The sequence below is a fragment of the Rhinichthys klamathensis genome, unplaced genomic scaffold, assembly GCF_029890125.1.
Source record: "Rhinichthys klamathensis goyatoka isolate OS25496 unplaced genomic scaffold, OSU_Roscu_1.1 h1tg000206l_1, whole genome shotgun sequence".
NCBI classification, from domain to species: Eukaryota; Metazoa; Chordata; class Actinopteri; order Cypriniformes; family Leuciscidae; genus Rhinichthys; species Rhinichthys klamathensis.
Genome location: NW_026606731.1, coordinates 580390 through 599190, shown reverse-complemented (window position 1 = coordinate 599190; position 18801 = coordinate 580390). Strand labels below are relative to the sequence as shown.

The 18801-nt window shown below is 43.4% G+C and overlaps 1 protein-coding gene across 1 annotated transcript in view; it reads left to right on the top strand.

Annotated features, from left to right (window-relative positions):
- Positions 1-2030: 2030 nt before the first annotated feature.
- Positions 2031-18801, top strand: part of LOC130096808 (alpha-2-macroglobulin-like) — a 45006-nt gene continuing 28235 nt past the window's right edge. Inside the window, exon 1 of the mRNA XM_056263493.1 lies at positions 2031-2187. Coding sequence (XP_056119468.1) covers positions 2102-2187 — 86 coding nt within the window. The 5' untranslated portion in view covers positions 2031-2101. The remainder of the gene's footprint in view (positions 2188-18801) is intronic.

Below are 18801 nucleotides of genomic sequence, written 5' to 3'. Positions count from 1 at the left end.
GGAATATTACTTTTTAAAAATTGGTTTTATTATTATTTAACAATTTCTTGCTTTTTGTTAGTTTTTATTAGTTGTAATTTTTATATAAACATTTAACTTTTAAAATAAAGGTTTTACAACAACATCACCATCTTCTGTTATATGTGGGCCTCTATGTTCATCTATTGTACAGTATATGATATTGGTGGAGGGTGGTGGGGGCCCACATCAATATTTTTTCAGGGGGCCCCGAATCCTCTAGCTACGGCCCTGCATTCTAATGCTAAAGAGATTATGCAATTACAGGAATGGGGTTAAGATCCATGACAGCGGAGACCTCTGGGAGTCAGTGAATGTACTGCAGAAATCTGTTTAAAGGGATATATAAAACAGAAATGTTCTTTTAAATTTTTTTGTTGTTGACATTTCTGATTACTTGAAAGAACATGAATGATGTGTTAAGCATTAGATAATTGGGTAATGTTAGATAATTCTCATTTATGCTCCATTTATGAATTTGCACTCATGAAAATATTCCTATTATTGAATTAGGTGTCATGAAATATAACGCTATCATCTGTGACAGCACTAGGCTGTATAAAAAAAACAGCCTAGTTTTGGATGTATTTTGGCATTAAAGAGTACTGTACATCAGGGATTTTCAGTCTTTTCAGACACATGGACCTCACCACACTCTCAAGCAACCCTGGGACCCCTAATATATATATATATATATATATATATATATATATATATATAAACTTGATTTTCTAATTAACTTGGTAATATCTGATTGCTGTTTGCAAGAAAAACTGCAATCAGATATTACCAAGTTAATTAGAAAATCAAGTTTTTTATATATATATACTGTATATATATTAGGGGTCCCAGGGTTGCTTGAGAGTGTGGTGAGGTCCATGTGTCTGAAAAGACTGAAAATCCCTGATGTACAGTATTCTTTAATGCCAAAATACATCCAAAACAGGTTAAAAACCAGAAGATAGATCCAAAATACTAATCTAGGATTCACAGTGGAGATAAACAGAACAAGGTTCAAAATAACCACTAAACCAATACAAGAACGATTGCTCAGAATTGCAGGGACACTGCTAGACCTCGCAAAGATGAGAGCAATGAGTATGGAAGCCAGACTATTTTTCCAGAGATAAAGTACATTTTCAGGAGAATAAAGGTAATGACATGACAAAAAAACAGTGCTATAATAATTAAAATGTACTGTAGCAATATTTACATTTACATTTAATAATTTAGCAGACTATTTTATCAATAGCAACTTGCAACTGAGTAGAACAATAGAAGCAATCAGACCAACAATAGGGCAACAATATTCAAGTGTTAGTCCATGAAATATTATAGCAAATAATCTCAGGTAGCAGGAAGTGTCTTGCATATTACACAACAGATTTTAGGTGACTTTCAGTAGCCATGTTTAGTCGTATTGTGAAGGCAGAGAATTTACAAAAGCAAACACCAGCTTACAGTATCTCTCCCTCTCAGTTTGAGTGGGTGGGTGCATGTATGTGCACTGGATGTTAATTATCAGTTGTCTTGCCCCACTGTTTGTCTACGAGTTAAAGGTCAGTAGCTCTACATTTCTCTGTAGATGAGGAAAAGAGTAGGAGTTTGTTTTCAGATCACATGTACACTTATATACTTTAAAGATCTGAGTTGATTTCTTGCATGTTATTGACTACTAAGAACTGAACTTCCCAACTTCCCTTTTGACTGCAGATATTACGATTTTGACTATTTAGATTTACAAGCTTGGATATTCCAACACGCAACCTTAAAGTTGTTCAACCCTGAATTATGCAGTCAGGGACATTCATAATGAATTTAATGTGTATTTTAATCTGTGAAGGAGTAAAGCAAAAGCATGTCTTGAACTGCTTGTATTTATCATTTATCAAACTCATCACAAATTAATTTTTGGGCAAAACAACAAATTGCATTTTAGCACAGGTTTTTGAACTGCATTGCCTACATGGTTGAATCATTAATCAGATGATCAATACAGATGTTTTGAAGGACCTCCTTTAGCTAGAGTCCCTTTAAAAGAGACGGTCCAGTTCATCTCATGACCTGCTGATCGCTCGTCATCATGACTCTGAATATCAGCTGCTGTTGGAAAGGGCTCCTTCTGCTCTCTTTCCTCCTGAACTGTGTCAATGGACAAACATCCGGGCCGTAAGTTTTTAAATAATTTCTGCTAAGGAAAGAGCTCGGAGATATGACCAAATATATGGGAGATATTGTAACATTTAAATATTCTAACTGAGTTGTATTAAAATTAACCATTGGTCTTCCACAATAGTATAGCCTACATTTAGATCATGATAACCACAGTTAACACCACAGATATAGCACCCCAATACCATGGTAAAATGCATAACTATGGTTTCTATGGTATTTGTATTTGTCTTTAGCCTAAATACACTAAGCATAAAAGCACAAGCTATAGCTTATTACAAAAAAATACTGTAGCGATCCGAGAAAATGATAGACTCAATTAATAGTTTTAAATTCTCTTTTATTAACGTGAGCACCTGCATGTACTAAAGTATCTAGCGAAGAGACTATCACTGTGCTGAGGAGTGCACAGCCATTATACTTTCAAAATATAATAATTATAGTCTTAATGGTATTTGGCCAATCGTCAACCTTATTCATTCACATTTAAATGGGAACATGTATGTGCAATATATGTACACAATAAAGGATACAATTTTGTGAATATTTTTTTTGTCATCATTTATGAACATTTTATATGCATTAATATATAGCCATGGTCAATGCATATATTGCAGTATATTGGAAAATATAAGCACTAGTTTCCCATATATGGTCCAGGAAATGTATTATGTAATACATTCATCACATTATATTTTGCAGGATATTCCCATGTATTTTTGGAGACCCTAAACAGCCCCAGTGTACACCCGCCTAAATGAACAGCACACAAGGGTTCGGCCTAAATAAAGATGTGAAATATATGAAAGTCTTTCTATCACGTTCTTTAGATCACACTTGAAACGAACAATCCACCTCAAATGGCAACTTATACATGTTCTTGTGCTGCTGGAAGAAGTCCTGGTTGTATTACTTTACAGCCCCTTTCACACAGCGCTTTGAACCCGGCAAATTGCCAGAGTGCCTTCTGTGTGAACGCAAACACGACCCGGGATTGATGCCGGGATCGATGCCGGGTTGGGGACCTAGTAACATTACCGTGTTCAGACCCGGAACGAGCGCTGTGTGAACCATAGACAGTAAAAGAAATGGACAGAGCGACCCCACTGATTTCAACGGAGAAGACTTGAAGCCCGATTATTGCACTTCCTGTCTGATGTCTGAGCGACTGCACAGGCTCAAACTGAGCGTGACGACAGTCTGGCAGTTGAAAATCTTCTAGTAGCTGTGCCAAGACAAATCTGAATCACCTAATTCCTCAAAAACGTTGTTGAAATATTTTGTCCCATTGCTTTTATAGACTCTCTATGTATGGGCTTCTACCTTGACTTTGTGCCGCCATGTCCTCCTGATTGCCTCATAGACAGTTAAAGATTGCCTGCGAGCTTCTCCTCCTGTCTATACGGTAATGTCTCTATTGTGCGACAGAAAGTCCCGTGGTTATGACGCAATCTTTAGCCTATTTTTAAAAAAACGGCTTCTACGGGGCCTTAACGTAAGATACAAAGTAATGGAACATTTTATACATTGTCTTTTTATACATTAGTTTCTTTAGAAATTAATAATGGACAAATGAAGTCTTTGGACGCCTCAGATGTAAAGTTATTCGCTGTCAAAGTGACGCCAAAATGAATGGGAGTCAATTGGATGCTAACAGCAGGTGATGGTCTGCTACAATGGCGGCTCCCGCGAGGCTTCAACTTCCGGCTGATGGATTACCCCCTTGGTGTGAACAAAAGCCAGAAGAACCAATGCCGTATAAGGGGTGTGTCGTAGTCATGATTCACGAGCCTTTGCAATGACGTAGTTATCGTGCGGCTCAGTTACTCTAGTCTAGAAGAATGATACAAGGCCCCGTTCACACGATGGAAAAACGCAGATATTTCTCTGCGTTTTGCCCTCTCATTTAAACGAAAACGCCGTTTTTATCACAGAAAACGATTATTTCTAAAAACTCCGGGCAAAGTGGAGATTTCTGAAAACGCCGGTTATGTGTTGCTTGCCGTGTAAACTGGGAGAAACGGGGTGCTTCTCATTTCTTATTTGTGCATCCTCGTTTCCTTTCCTCGCTTCCTTTCCTCGCGCCTCAGCTCCACCCCCTGTAGGACGCGAGGGAAGGCTGCAAGGAAAAAAAATGAGGACGTAGGAATTGAATGAAAGCTTTTTTATACATTGGAATACTTGATCACTCGTGCGTCACTTCACTGCGTCATCAGCAGCGCTCAACGGATCTGCCCTTATGTTGTTAAAGTTTGTTTATTTAAGAAATTAATAATAAATAATAATAAAGCAAGATACCTTGTTGAAATATGTGAGTTGTGTGCTTTATGTAAACTACAAAAGTAAAGTATAAATTCAAATGATTGTGACAGATGTGAAGGGGGAGGAGAATTGATACGTGCGTCATGTTTAGTCGATAAAACTCTTCCGCAAAGGGTACACCTGTGTATCCTCGCTCATAGCTCCTCTGGAAGCCTCCTCACTCCTCTATCCTCGCCTCCTCGCGGTGCAATTAGAGAATTGAGATGTCCTTCAAGATGGCTGAGCTCGATCGGTTTCCGGGTCATAGGATGGAGGACGGAGGAGCAAGGAGACGAGGAGGGATATTGAGAAGCACCCACGGAGTTTTAGGTTCTCTCTTGTCGATTCTGAGGATTTTGATTGGCTTGCATGGCTTTATCCTTCTCCCTACACTGCCGCCCATAGGTTTGGCATAGTTATGATGGCGCTCGACGGCGTATTTATGCGGGTGTGTGCACGATGTTATTTTTGAAAACGGAGAGGGGGAAAATATTCATTTCTCTAAATACCCGGCTATGTGTAAACGTAGCCCAAGAAAGAACGAAAAAATGTCTGCAAACTGGACTGAAGTAGAGACCCGTCACATCCAACGTCACGCGTCTTTCTGGAACATACACGGGTTGTGTGTGAACGGGGGGGGGCGTGCCAAGATGGCCGAGTGAGTAGACCGAGCTTTCTACCGAGCTCTGCAAACTAAAGTTTTGGAAACGGTAAAACTCAATTTATTATCTCGCCAAGCACAAAATTTTGTTTTCATAAATACTACAGCACTCGTAAGACGAACGATTGAGCAATGTCAAACCAACGAGAAAGGAAAAGAGGCCAAGAGAGCGCCGGACGGAAACCAAAGCCAGATGCTAGTAATATTACTCTTAAGGCTGGCAATGCTCGAGTTGACAGTTGTCACGATTATACCTCCACTTCTCTGCCTCTCTCCACTACGGAAGACTTCATGGATGATTTTCCACTACTACCTGTCACTCCCAGTAAGTCGCCAGCACCGAAGAAAATGATGCACGCAATCGTGTCAGAGCAAGCCAACACCATAGCCAAGGTGTATCATAGCTAGCCTCTCAGCTCTGATAAACACGCGGTCAGACAACATTGAAAGCATGGTCAGTGCCAATGCACTTAAAATTGAAGGTCTTAAAAAGACAATTGACTTTGTGTGTGCAGAGATTAAGGAGGTAAAGAGCAAAGTGCGTACACTCGAGGTGAAAATGGCAAAAGAAGAAAAACGAGTAGACACGTGTCAGCAAAGGGTCTCGGAGTTAGAAAGATACTCCAGGAGATGGAACATTCGACTTTATGGAGTTGAAGAATCGGAAAAGGAAAACGTACGAAAGAAGGCCATCGAGGTCTGTCAGGCTGTTCTGCCGGAGGAGAAGAACAGGCTGGCTAACACTATCGACACCGTACATCGCCTCGGTACCAGGCGACAGGATGACTGCAGACCCAGATGCATCATCATCCAGTTCATCGCACGTGTCTGCAGAGACGCCGTATGGAAAGCTGCCAAAACGTCACCGCACCTGCGCGACAACGGTTTAAGATTTGCGGAGGATCTCTCTAAGGAAGACAGAGAACGACGAAGCAAATTATGGCCAGTGATAAAAAAAGCTTGGGAGGAGGGCAAACCTGCATTCTTCATTGGTGGTCGCGGTTTTATCAACGGATCAGAAGTCTCACTGCCCACCTAAGCAACAGACTCGCCTGCTGCATGTTAATACAAGAACACTTACTGGTTTGATTTGCACTACATTCAGAGTTATTGTAAGGTTATAGTTTTTTGTTGTACTGCACTTTGAAAAGGTACTTTATTTTACAAATTCGCTGCCTTTTCTACTATATGTTCTGTTTTTAAGGCCATTTAATAACCGAGGCAGCTGAACGCTGTGTTTTTTTGTTGTTTTTTTAAGCTGGCCGGAACTATTTACTTTATTCTTTACCGTTATATTTCTAATATAAAGCAGCGCTCGGTCCCCTTATTCGGTAATACACCTCTAACTATTTGGTTATTGTTTACTTTCTAGTTTATTCCTCGTTCACGTACTTTAATAACTTTGTCTTTATCTATTTTTTCTTTAAATGCCAGGGGACTAAGACAGATCTGTAAAAGGAAAGCTTTATTTCTATTTGCAAAACAACTTCGTACGGGTTTTTGTCTTTTTCAAGAAAGTCATTCCACATCTGCTGATGTCAATTTTTGGAAATCTCAATGGGGTAATGATACTTGGTTCTCTCATGGCTCAGAGAGATCTGCTGGAGTAACCACGCTTAAAAATGCTTTTACTGGTGATGTCCTACACTCAGACTGTGACTCCCTAGGACACTATGTATGTCTGATAATTACAGTTGACAACATTTCTATCATAGTTATTAATCTTTACGGTTATAATAACAAACTTGAGAATGATAAATTACTTGATTCATTAGAGGAAAGAATTACATGTTGGCTCACAAGATATCCAAATTCTCATCTTTTAGTTGGTGGAGACTTTAATATTGCTCTAGATAATGCTATTGACAGGTGGCCCCCTGGGTGGCCCTCTTTCCTCAGTACAAACCTTAAAAGACTCATGGGTAGATTTAACATTGTGGATGTATGGAGAGAATAATTTCCTGATGAAAGATCTTTCACTTGGAGCAACAGGTCAGGCTCCAGCCAGTCTCGCATTGATTTTTGGCTATTGTCCAATAGCATTGATAAAGAGAAAATAACAGTAAATATCCATGCCACACCACTCACTGACCATAGAGCAATTCATATAAGCATTCAATTTAGTGCATCTAATACTTTCCATAGATCTTGCTACTGGAAATTAAACAATTCGGTTTTAAGGCATGAAAAGGTGAAGAAGGAAATTATTAAGTTAATTAATCTTTTTTACAACAAGGCTATAAAGGAAAAATCCTACAACACTAACTGGGAACTATTTAAGTTTGAGTCAGGGAAATTATTCAGACAGTATGGAACCTCTATTGCCAAAGCTAAAAGAGCAGAAGAAGATGAAGTCATTACTAAAATTTCCTCATTCTATCAGAGACCCCCAGAGGAAGTTTCAGAGGAGGATAAACTACTTCTTTTACAACTCCAAAACAAATTAGACGAGTTATATCGACAAAAAGCAGAGGGAGCCTTTGTAAGGTCTAGAAAGAGATGGCTGGAGGAGGGGGAGCAAAATTCTGCTTACTTTTTTCATCTTGAAAGATACCGATCTAAAATCAATACCATTTATAATTTAAATGTTAATGGGGTCGTTACTGATGACGCTAGATTAATTTCAAATTTTTGTTCAGAATTTTATAGCAATTTATACAGCTCAAATTATAATAAAGAAGTTACTTCTCATTTTCTTAACTCCGTAAATAACGTCAGAAAGATTGATTCGGCAGACAAAGATTATTGTGACTCCCCTCTTACATTGGCTCTGATTCGATTGCTCTACTCAAAAACAATAAATCCCCCGGCACTGACGGTTTAACCGCTGAATTTTACAAAGCGTTCTCAGATCTCTTAGCCCCATTTTTACTACAGGTTTTTATGGAAAGTATAGAGAATGATACCCTTCCTCCTAGCCTCACTCAAGGGCTGGTTACATTGATTCCCAAGCCTAGAAAAGATGTGCTTTTTATCGACAGCTGGAGACCCATTTGTCTGCTAAACAATGATTACAAAATTATGGCGTCGTTGTTTGCGAGGAGAATTAAAGAAACTCTTGACACAATTATAGTGTTACGGTGTGTGTAGGCAGGAAGCACGAGGAGATCAGGATTTCCAAAAACAATATACTTTACTAATAAATCAAACGGGTACAGGCAGGAAAACAGACAGAGGATACACACATCTTACATAAACGAGAACCGACAAGGAGTGAGGGAGAACACAGGGTTTACATACACAGAGAACGGATCATGGGAACAAGACACAGCTGGGGCAAATTAACTAGAAACAGGTGAAGGAACTGAACACAAACGAGGAGCGGGAAAACTGAGATACAGGACTGAACCAAAACACAATGCAGGGGGAAACACAGGACACACATGTAACATAACGCCCCCTCCAAAAAGGCGCGTCCTCGCGCCGTATAACTTCAATAGGGGTGGGGGGGGGGGCGGGCGCCCTGGAGGCTGACGAGGGCGTGGCCTACCCTGAGCAGGAAGCCTCCAGGGCGGAGCAGGCTGGTCAGGGGGCCATGGCGGAGTAGGTGACCACCCCTCGGGCGGTCCTGGCGGAGAATCCCCTTCGGGCGGCCATGGCGGAGAATCCCCTTCGGGCGGCCATGGCGGAGACGCACCTTCGGGCGGCCATGGCGGAGACGCACCTTCGGGCGGCCATGGCGGAGACGCACCTTCGGGCGGCCATGGCGGAGACGCACCTTCGGGTGGCCCATATCCCCCCCCCCCCAAAACTTTCTTGGGGGGAATCACAGGCTCTGGGACGTGGACAGTCTCTGGGTGGGCAGACGGGACGTGGAAAGTCTCTGGCTGGGCTAGCAGTGAAGGCCCGGCTATGCTGGATGGAACCAGCGGTGAAGGCTCAGAAGGGCTGGACGGGACCAGCGGAGAAGGCTCTGAAGGGCTGGACGGGACCAGCGGAGAAGGCTCTGAAGGGCTGGACGGGACCAGCGGAGAAGGCTCTGGCTCGGCCGGCGTGACGCGAAGCTCCAGCCCGGCAGGCGTGACGTGAAACTCTGGCTTGGCAGGCGAGCAGGTAAGCCCAGGCTCGGCAGGCGTACAGGTAAGCCCAGGCTCGGCAGGCGTGCAGGTAAGCCCAGGCTCGGCAGGCGTGCAGGGAAGCTCAGGCTCGGCAGGCGTGCAGGGAAGCTCAGGCTCGGCAGGCGTGCAGGGAAGCTCAGGCTCGGCAGGCGTGCAGGGAAGCTCAGGCTCGGCAGGCGTGCAGGGAAGCTCAGGCTCGGCAGGCGTGCAGGGAAGCTCAGGTTCGGCAGGCGTGCAGGGAAGCTCAGGCTCGGCAGGCGTGCAGGGAAGCTCAGGCTCGGCAGGGCTGCAGGGAAGCTCAGGATCGGCAGGGCTGCAGGGAAGCTCAGGATTGGCAGTGCTGGACGGGACCAGCAGTGAGGGCTTGGCTGGGCTGGACGGAACCAGTGGTTTGGGAAACTCGGGGCTGAGTTCATGGGCTGTAGCTGATGTTCGTGTAGCCCACACATACAGGATCGCCGCAGACATTACAATCAGCGCAGTGTCCTCTTGGATGTACTCATGTACGGTGTGCTCAGTCTCTAACGGGCAGGCGACGGGCTCGGGCTCTGGCGGGCAGGCGACGGGCTCAGGCTCTGGCGGGCAGGCGACGGGCTCAGGCTCTGGCGGGCAGGCGACGTGAAGCTGCGGTGCAGGCTCTGAGCTGGACAGGACCAGCAGCGAAGAGGACTTTGAGCTGGTCGGAAGTGAATTTTTATCAAAATATAACATCCCAGTTACGCCAAGAGAATTTGCAATTGTATTTGACGCCATTCCATCAGGCGTAATCATGCTTTTTAGGTGTACTAGCAGACTTCCGTTTACTTCTGTCTCCCTCCCTGATGTGGCTGAATCACCAGTTGGAAAATTCTGTTTTTCCCAAATACCTCAAAATAATAATAATGTTCGAGCACTATTTCAGAAAGAAATTGTATCTTTTCCAAATGTTACATTTTATTGGAACCGATTTGTAAATGGCATTGACTGGAAAAAGGTTTGGATGATTCCTCACAGATACTTGATAGTAAATAAGGTGAAAGAAGTGTCTTTCAGAATAATTCACAAATATTACCCTGCTAATCATTACATGGTTAAATTTAAAAGAAACATCAATACAAAATGTTCTTTTTGTGAAGATCACCCAGAAACTGTTTTGCATCTCTTTTGGTATTGCTCACACACCAGGACATTTTGGCAAAATTTCAGCAGATTCATAATTGACCATATTTATAAAGACTTTGCCTTACTATGGAAGAATGTTGTGTTTTGCTTTTATGAAAGTCAAACTAAAGATAAGAGGTACTTCATTATAAATTTATTAATTCTTTTGGCAAAATTTCACATTCATAAGTCCAAATTTAGCGCTAAAACCCCTAATTTTGTGCTGTTTCTCCACGAAGTTGCACATTATATTAATCTGATTTCTGGTTCCAACAACAAAAAGGCAATTAAAACTGTCAACATATGGTCTTCTTTCTCTTTGTAATGGTCCGTAAGCTTCCCCTGGCAAAATTGTATTGTATTCTTTTTATGTGTTGTATTTTTGTATATTGTTATGTATATGTTGATTACTTATTTGTGATTTGTACCCTTTTCTGAAATTGAATTTAATAATAAAAAAAAAATTTTTTAAAAAGGGTTGTGTGTGAACGCGCTTTCTGATTCCGGCAAATCACTGGCAGTGTGAATGAAGCAAAATCAAACGAACTCGGGTCAAATCCCGGGTCACTTTATCCGTGTATTTTCCGGAATCTCTGTGTGAAAGGGGCTTGTCAGACAGCACATTTTAGTACATTAGGAACCAAAAATGTTCAGCTGCCCTTCCTTGCACAAGCAAACAGGTAAAAATAAAAAAAGGGAAAGAAAGTTACAGAAACTCTTTTCACCGGAAAAGAGTTTACCCTAGCCATTTTTGTGAAATAGGCCTATCGATTAAGGTGTTTACCTTTTACTGTCTATGGTGTTTACATGAAGGCTTTTTTCTGACTCTAACTCCTCCTATACCCCTTTTCCACCAAGGCAGAGCTGGTGCTGGTTCGGAGCCAGAGCCTAGTTTCAATTCGGTTCTTTGTTTTTCCACACGCAAAGCACCAGCTCCGAACCAGGAAAAGTGGTTCTTAAAGGAGAACTCCGGCGCAAAATGAACCTTTGGTTACACATTGTTACCTAGTCAACCGTTATCTGAGATTTGTTTTCATGATTATCGAATGTAAATAGTTTTATCTCTACAAACAGTTTAGCCTATAAAGCTAGTATAACGCTAGTATATTGGGCATAGTGTAATGACAAATAAAAATCGCTTGTTAATACCACTAACAAGCCTGAAAATAGCCCCACACTAGCACGGTAGCATAATGAGGGTCCCCACCTTCAAACCGAAGCATTGAGAACTTTGTCAGTGTCCAGACAGTTTAATAAGAAGATATTTTAAACATACAGTCAACTTCGCGTATACAGGCAGGAGCCATCTTTGAAATACAGTCTTTACCAGTCGATCTACGAACGCCGATCCAAGTCTGCTGTTCGCGCTCACCTTATCACAACTTATAGCTCGTTCACATCTCACCAGCGCACTTGGATCGGCGTTCGTAGATCGACTGGTAAAGACTGTATTTCAAAGATGGCTCCTGCCTGTATACGTGAAGTTGACTGTATGTTTAAAATATCTTCTTATTAAACTGTCTGGACACTGACAAAGTTCTCAATGCTTCGGTTTGAAGGTAGGGACCCTCATTATGCTACTGTGTTAGTGTGGGGCTATTTTGAGCCTTGTTAGTGGTATTAACAAGCGTTTTTTATTTGTCATTACACTATGCCCAATATACTAGCGTTATACTAGTTTTATAGGCTAAACTGTTTTTAGAGATAAAATTATTTACATTCGATAATCATGAAAACAAATCTCAGATAACGGTTGACTAGGTAACAATGTGTAATTGACCGTTCGCAAAAGCCACGCCCCCTAGTTATTGTTGCTACGCCCGTCAAACAAATGGTCAAACACGACCAGCGCCACACATAAAGAGGTATAACCGTGCGTGTCAGTGACCTTTTTTGGAGCAATACCTCAGCGATATCCTCCAGATCGAGGCAAAAGGCGTTACAGTATGCAGTGGAGGGACATATTCAAAATATAAAAATACGCAATGAAGGAGACACGACTACTATCGAGGCTAATAATGCTCTCAAGCTCTCAAACCGGTCTCAAGCGAAATCTGAGAAACCCCATGACCTGTAACGTTACCTCAAATGCAACCAGCACAGCCTTGAAGAAGATTCTATAAGCTGTTTCAGTGGCTAATTGTTTGGAGTTAGAAATATATAACTCGCGCTGCATATTTAGTAATTTTGCCTCAGATACAGGATTATTCATTCGCTTTAACAAGCAGGTTGTTCATTACCACGGCAACCGCTTGCGTGTCATGCTGAATGCGATTTTCGTGTTTAAAAAGTAACTATACATGATATACGGAAAGATGCAGATAACCATACATTATTTCTATTCGTTACGATATTGATATGAACTGATGTTGTCAAGTAAGCTTCATGCGTTCCGCGTTGCGAGCGTGCACTCCTCTAACGTTAGTCTAAACGTCTCAGGTTAAGACTGTAACCGTAGTTCCCTGAGAAAGGGAACGAGACGATGCGTCACTTGACGCTTTGGGAACGCCCCCAGCGTGCATGCGTCTGAGCATCAATGTCAACTAGTCCAATGGAAAGAATGAGCGTGACGGGCGGGTGACGTCATGACCAGGAAGGGATAAAGGCTCACCCGGTGAAACGCGGCATTAGCTTCAAAAAGTCGAAGCAAGCCGATCACAGGGAAGCAGGAAGTATGGCAGGGTGACGCATCGTCTCATTCCCTTTCTCAGGGAACTACGGTTACAGTCGTAACCTGAGACGTTCCCTTTCGAGGGAACTCTCGATGCGTCACTTGACGCTTTGGGAACGAGAATACCCAAAACGCCAGAATTCCAAGTACCTGAGTGTCAGTCTGTTAAAACTAAGCACTAAGCACCTGAGAACCTGGGGCAGCATCCAGGTCTAAGCTGTAAAACCTAACGAATGTGAGCGGTGAGGACCAGCCTGCCGCATCACAAACGTCTTGAAGAGAAACTTCAAATAGTAAGGCTTTAGAGGCCGCCATACCCCTCGTAGAATGAGCTCTGACCGCCAAAGGACACGGCAGGTCAGAGTACTCGTATGCAAGTGAAATAGCCTCAACTATCCACTTACTAACCGTCTGTTTAGAAGCAGGAAGACCCTTCTTAGGTGATCCAAAGCAAATAAATAACTGGTCGGACTTCCTCATTGACGATGTCCGATGAACATAAGTATCCAGTGCTCGCACTGGACACAAGAGGTTCAGCCTTTCCTGGTCCGCAGATGTAAAAGGAGGAGGACAGAAAGCCTGCAGCACAATAGGCCTCGGAGTCAAGGTCGGCACCTTAGGGACGTATCCCTGTTTTGGATATAAGAATGCCTTGACCATCCCCGGTGCAAACTCAAGGCAAGTGGGGGAAACCGAAAGGGCCTGAAGGTCTCCAACTCTCTTAAGGGACGAAATAGCTAGCAGAAAGATAGTCTTAAAGGTAAGAAACTTCTCTGAAACCGAATCTAAGGGCTCGAATGGAGCCCTAGACAGGCCTTCTAGTACTAAAGCAAGATCCCAAGCTGGCACCCTAGTGCGAGTTGCAGGCCTTAGCCTCAAAGTGCCACGAAGGAAACGTGTAATCAGGGGGTCTCGACCCAACGATGTACCCCCCACCAGGGCGTGGTAAGCCGCAATGGCCGCCACGTAGACCTTGAGCGTGGAAGGACATAGACCTGACGTAAAGCGCTCCTGCAGGAACTCGAGTACTGTGTTCACAGAACAGTTAACTGGATCCCACTGATGTCGGTGACACCATACAGAAAAAACTCTCCATTTAAGCGCATATAGTTTCCTAGTAGCTGGAGCTCTGGAGCTTAGAATGGTCTCAGCAGCCTCAGCTGAGAGACCACTCTCTATGAGTTGGGCCCCCTCAGAGGCCAAACCCACAGGTTCCAAATTTCTGGTCGAGGGTGAAATATTGTGCCCCCGGCCTGAGACAGAAGGTCTCTCCTGATCGGGATCTCCAAGGGAGGACCGTCTAAGAGATGGATCAGGTCCGCAAACCAGATCCGACTCGGCCAGCGTGGTGCTACTAGCAGTAGGCTTATTCCGTACTGGCGGACTCGTTCCAGAACTCCTGGGAGCAGAGCAACAGGGGGAAATGCGTACAGACGTAGCCGCGGCCACGTCTGCACCATAGCATCCAGCCCCAGGGGGGCTGGGTGAGTAAGGGAGAACCAAAGTGGACAGTGCGTCGTATGCTGAGACGCAAACAGATCCACCTCTGCTTGGCCGTAAAACTCCCAAATTTTCTCCACCGCCTCGGGGTGGAGTCTCCAGTCCCCTGGCCTCAGCTCCTGCCTCGACAGGATGTCTGCCCCAATATTCTGGTCCCCAGGAATATACACTGCCCTCAGGGAGACCTTCCCCAGAGACCACAGGAGGATCTGGTGCGCCAGCTTGCAAAGCGGACGCGACCGCAGACCCCCCTGACGGTTCAGATAAGAGACCACCGATGTGTTGTCTGTACGGACGAGCACATGATGGCCCCTCAGGTCTGGGAGGAATTGCTTCAACGCATTGAAGACGGCCATCATCTCCAGGCAATTTATGTGCCAAGAAAGATGATGACTCCTCCACCGACCCTGAACCGAGCGGCCTTCCATTACCGCTCCCCAGCCGGTGAGGGAAGCATCTGTCGAGATCGTAACTCGATGGCAGAGTTTTCCCAACACCGGACCCTGGGTTAAGAACCAGTGTTTTCTCCATATAACCAAGGCACGAAGGCATCGCCGCGTGATCTTGATCATACGAAGTGGGTTTCCCCTCGGGGAGAACCCTCTGGTCCTGAGCCACCACTGCAAAGGTCTCATGTACAGCAGGCCAAAAGGAATCACGTTGGACGCTGCCGCCAAAAGACCCAACAGTCTCTCGAACTGTTTTACAGTGCGTGACTGGCCTAGCTTTAGCTCTTTGGTGGCTGTCAGGATAGCAGCTACACGAACGGGCGATAGAGTGGCCCGCATCGTCACTGAATCCCATACCACACCAAGGAAAGTGGTTCTCTGTACTGGAGAAAGCACACTTTTCTTGGCATTGAGCCTCAACCCCAACATCTGCATATGAGCGAGAACGACACCTCGGTGCCGAACCGCCAACTGCTCTGATTCCGCTAGAATCAGCCAGTCGTCGATGTAGTTCAGAATACGTATGCCCTGAAGCCTGAGAGGGGCTAGAGCTGCATCCACGCATTTCGTGAACGTGCGGGGTGATAAAGCTAGACCGAAAGGAAGAACCCGATATTGGTATTCTTTGCCCCCGAAAGAAAACCTTAGGAACTTCCTGTGCTGAGGGAGGATGGAGACATGGAAGTAAGCGTCCTTCAGATCTATCGTGACAAACCAGTCCTCGGATCTGATTTGAGTCACGATCTGCTTGAGTGTCAGCATCTTGAACTTGAGTTTCTGTACTGAACGATTTAACAGACGAAGATCTAAAATGGGACGCAACCCTCCATCCTTTTTTGGAACAATGAAATAACGGCTGTAAAAACCCGACTCTCTGTCGGGTGAGTACACCTGTTCTATAGCTTCCTTTGCTAACAGGGCCTTTACCTCTTGCTCCATTACCAGAGCCTGCTCGGGATGCACCACTGTGGGCAGCACCCTGTGTAACGAGGAGGACGAGAACCAAACTGGATTCTGTATCCTTTCTCTAAAATCTGCAGGACCCAACGAGAAATATTCGGCAGAAGCTTCCACGCTGCCAGAAAATTTACTAAGGGAACCAGCCTCTCGAGGCTGGTCTCTGGTGTTATCGAGACGGCTAATTCCGGAGCCTGAAACATAATGGCAGGAACTACCTGAACTGGCCGCTCTAAGGCCCCCCTCAGAGGGCACGAAACCGATGCTGTGCCGCAGCATAGCATCAGCGACTCGCTGGAGACCGCTGCGCCCTGAAGCACCGAGGGTGGCAGGGTTGGCAGAACGGTCTCGTGAGGACCCCGAAATGGAACGGGCACCGTATAATGAGGTGTACACCGCTCCACTTCGGTCGGGGCTGTCCTCACAGGCCTGATGCATGAACATCAGGACCTTTTTTTTTTTGAACCGAAGTCTTCTTCGCCTGAAGAACGGTCCTCAGATCCGGCTTCGACTTAGAAGACTTCGGTTGAGAGGGTTGCGTCCGTCTCCAGTCTCTACGTGGAGGTGCACGAGACGCAACACTCTCTTTCTGATGCACACGATATGATGAGCTCGACGGCTGGGGCTGCTCACGCCCAGCAGCCCCAGGGGGCTGGACCCGGCGAGGGATAAACTTTTTAAAAACGTCAGCTTGTTTCTTTGACTCCTGAAATCTCTCGACGACCGCGTGGACTGCGTCGCCGAAGAGACCAGAAGGTTCAAGCGGAGCATCTAATAAAAAAGCTCGATCTTTTTCTTTAATTTCAGACAGATTTAACCATAAATGTCTCTCAGTAGCTACCAAAGCTGCCATAGACCGCCCAATTGCTCTGGCGGTCTCCTTAGTAGCCCTAAAAGAAAGATCGGTAGCCCGACGAAGTTCACGAATATCGTCATGACTGACTCCCTCACTACTATCCAGATCCCCCAGCAGGTCAGCTTGATAAGCCTGGAGCACTGCCATAGTGTGATGGATTTTCTTTTCTAATGCTAACCTATAATCTGACTATCCGCTTTTCCTAAAATGCTCACTCTGTAATACTCCAGCTCCCTTTGTCTACAATCGACAACCGCTGAGTTTTTCTTCTAATCCTACCCTACTCAAGCTCTCTACGTCCACAGTCGACGTCTTAGCTTCGAGTTTTCTAAACTACCCTACTCAAGCTCTCTACGTCCACAGTCGACGTCTTAGCTTCGAGTTTTTCCTTTCCCTAACAACTCCTTTGCTGCGCAGCTTAAATGACAGACAGACTTCAGTAGATGTCCCTTGAATGCTCTTCATTACGGCCAGGAGTTCTCGAGCATTTCTCAGAGAATCTCCCAAGAATAAATAAGGCCGGAGGATCTCAGACAATTTCCATTGAGAATCCCACCGAAAACACGGAAACAACAGTTTTTATACAAACGGGAGGTATGGCATAATGACATTAATTTGATTGGTTATTCATTTACAGTCTCTTCTGTTACTTTGTAGAGAAGAATATGTTTTGACGATTACTTCATTGATCACAAGTTCTAACTTAGTCATCTGTCTAGTTTCATTTCCCATATTTGTTATTTATACACACAGTCAGGGGTTCGACACACACACATTCATGTAAAATACAGAAAGTCTTAGAACATGGTTTTTAGAGATTTAGCAGGTTAAACAAGGTCAAATATTAAAACATGGTTTTCTTAATATTCAGTTTAAATTTTCCACCACATTCCCCTCTCTGGCCATATTAAATGTATGGCCAATGGCCAATATAAAATTTAATTCTTCTAATCAATTGTCCATACCTGCATTATTTACCTGCTCCACCGAATCATCACATTATAAGTCAGTGACTTTAACACCACCCGTTATCTCTAATCATTTTCATCAACATCTTTTACTACATTTCGAATCACATTGATCTATTAGGCCTTAACAGGCCGATACTGTTGTTAACTATTTTCCTTAATCATATTTTGTTAGCTTTTAATTCAAGCAGGCGATTGTTTTACTTAGTCAGATCTATTTAAGGATCTGTGTAATAAAATCTAGCCAAAAAGGTTCTATAATCTTTCATTTTTATCCTTAACACAAATTTCCATAATTGTATTATTTCGTTTCAAATATTTCTCTTTCTCTAGGTTTCAACTGTGTCCCCTACATAATTTGTTTTAACACATTGAAGACCTTTCTCAACAAAACAATAACAACACAATATTTAATTTCTGGAAGCCGAGCTAAATAAGCAAGCACTGTTGCTGTATTCCTAGCCTAGACTAGACCCGCAGTCACCTCTCAGATATCAACTACAGACATTAGACAATACATTAAAGGAACATTTCAGTAATCACACTGGTAACTTCTTCAACTAATAATTAATCCATAAATTAAATATGTTTCCCAAAATCAATCCCCTTTTGAAGGTTTTTCTCTATTTTAGCAATTGGAAACATCTAAAATATATATAATGTAGTCATTAGTTCATCACTATAGAAGTTTACCTAATTATCTATTCAGACCTAATCCGGCAAAGTAACTTATCACCTATTCTCTCTTACTAGAGAACAACTATTGCTATTAATATTTTTTAGCATCCATGATTGTAATGTCTTCATTATAATTGTAAAACCCTCAAGTTTCTTCAAAAGTAATCCCTAGATTATTTATTATTTTTTCAGTAATGTACCTAGTTAGAGTCCCTATAATCTACAAAATTAAAAGATTTTCTTCTTCTTAATTTATATGTACCTAAAATATTTTCAAATTAATCAGTAATTGTTCAAATCTCAGCCCTATATCAATTCTCGGTCCTACAGTTTGATTGAACCAAATTAAACATCAATAAACATCACATTATT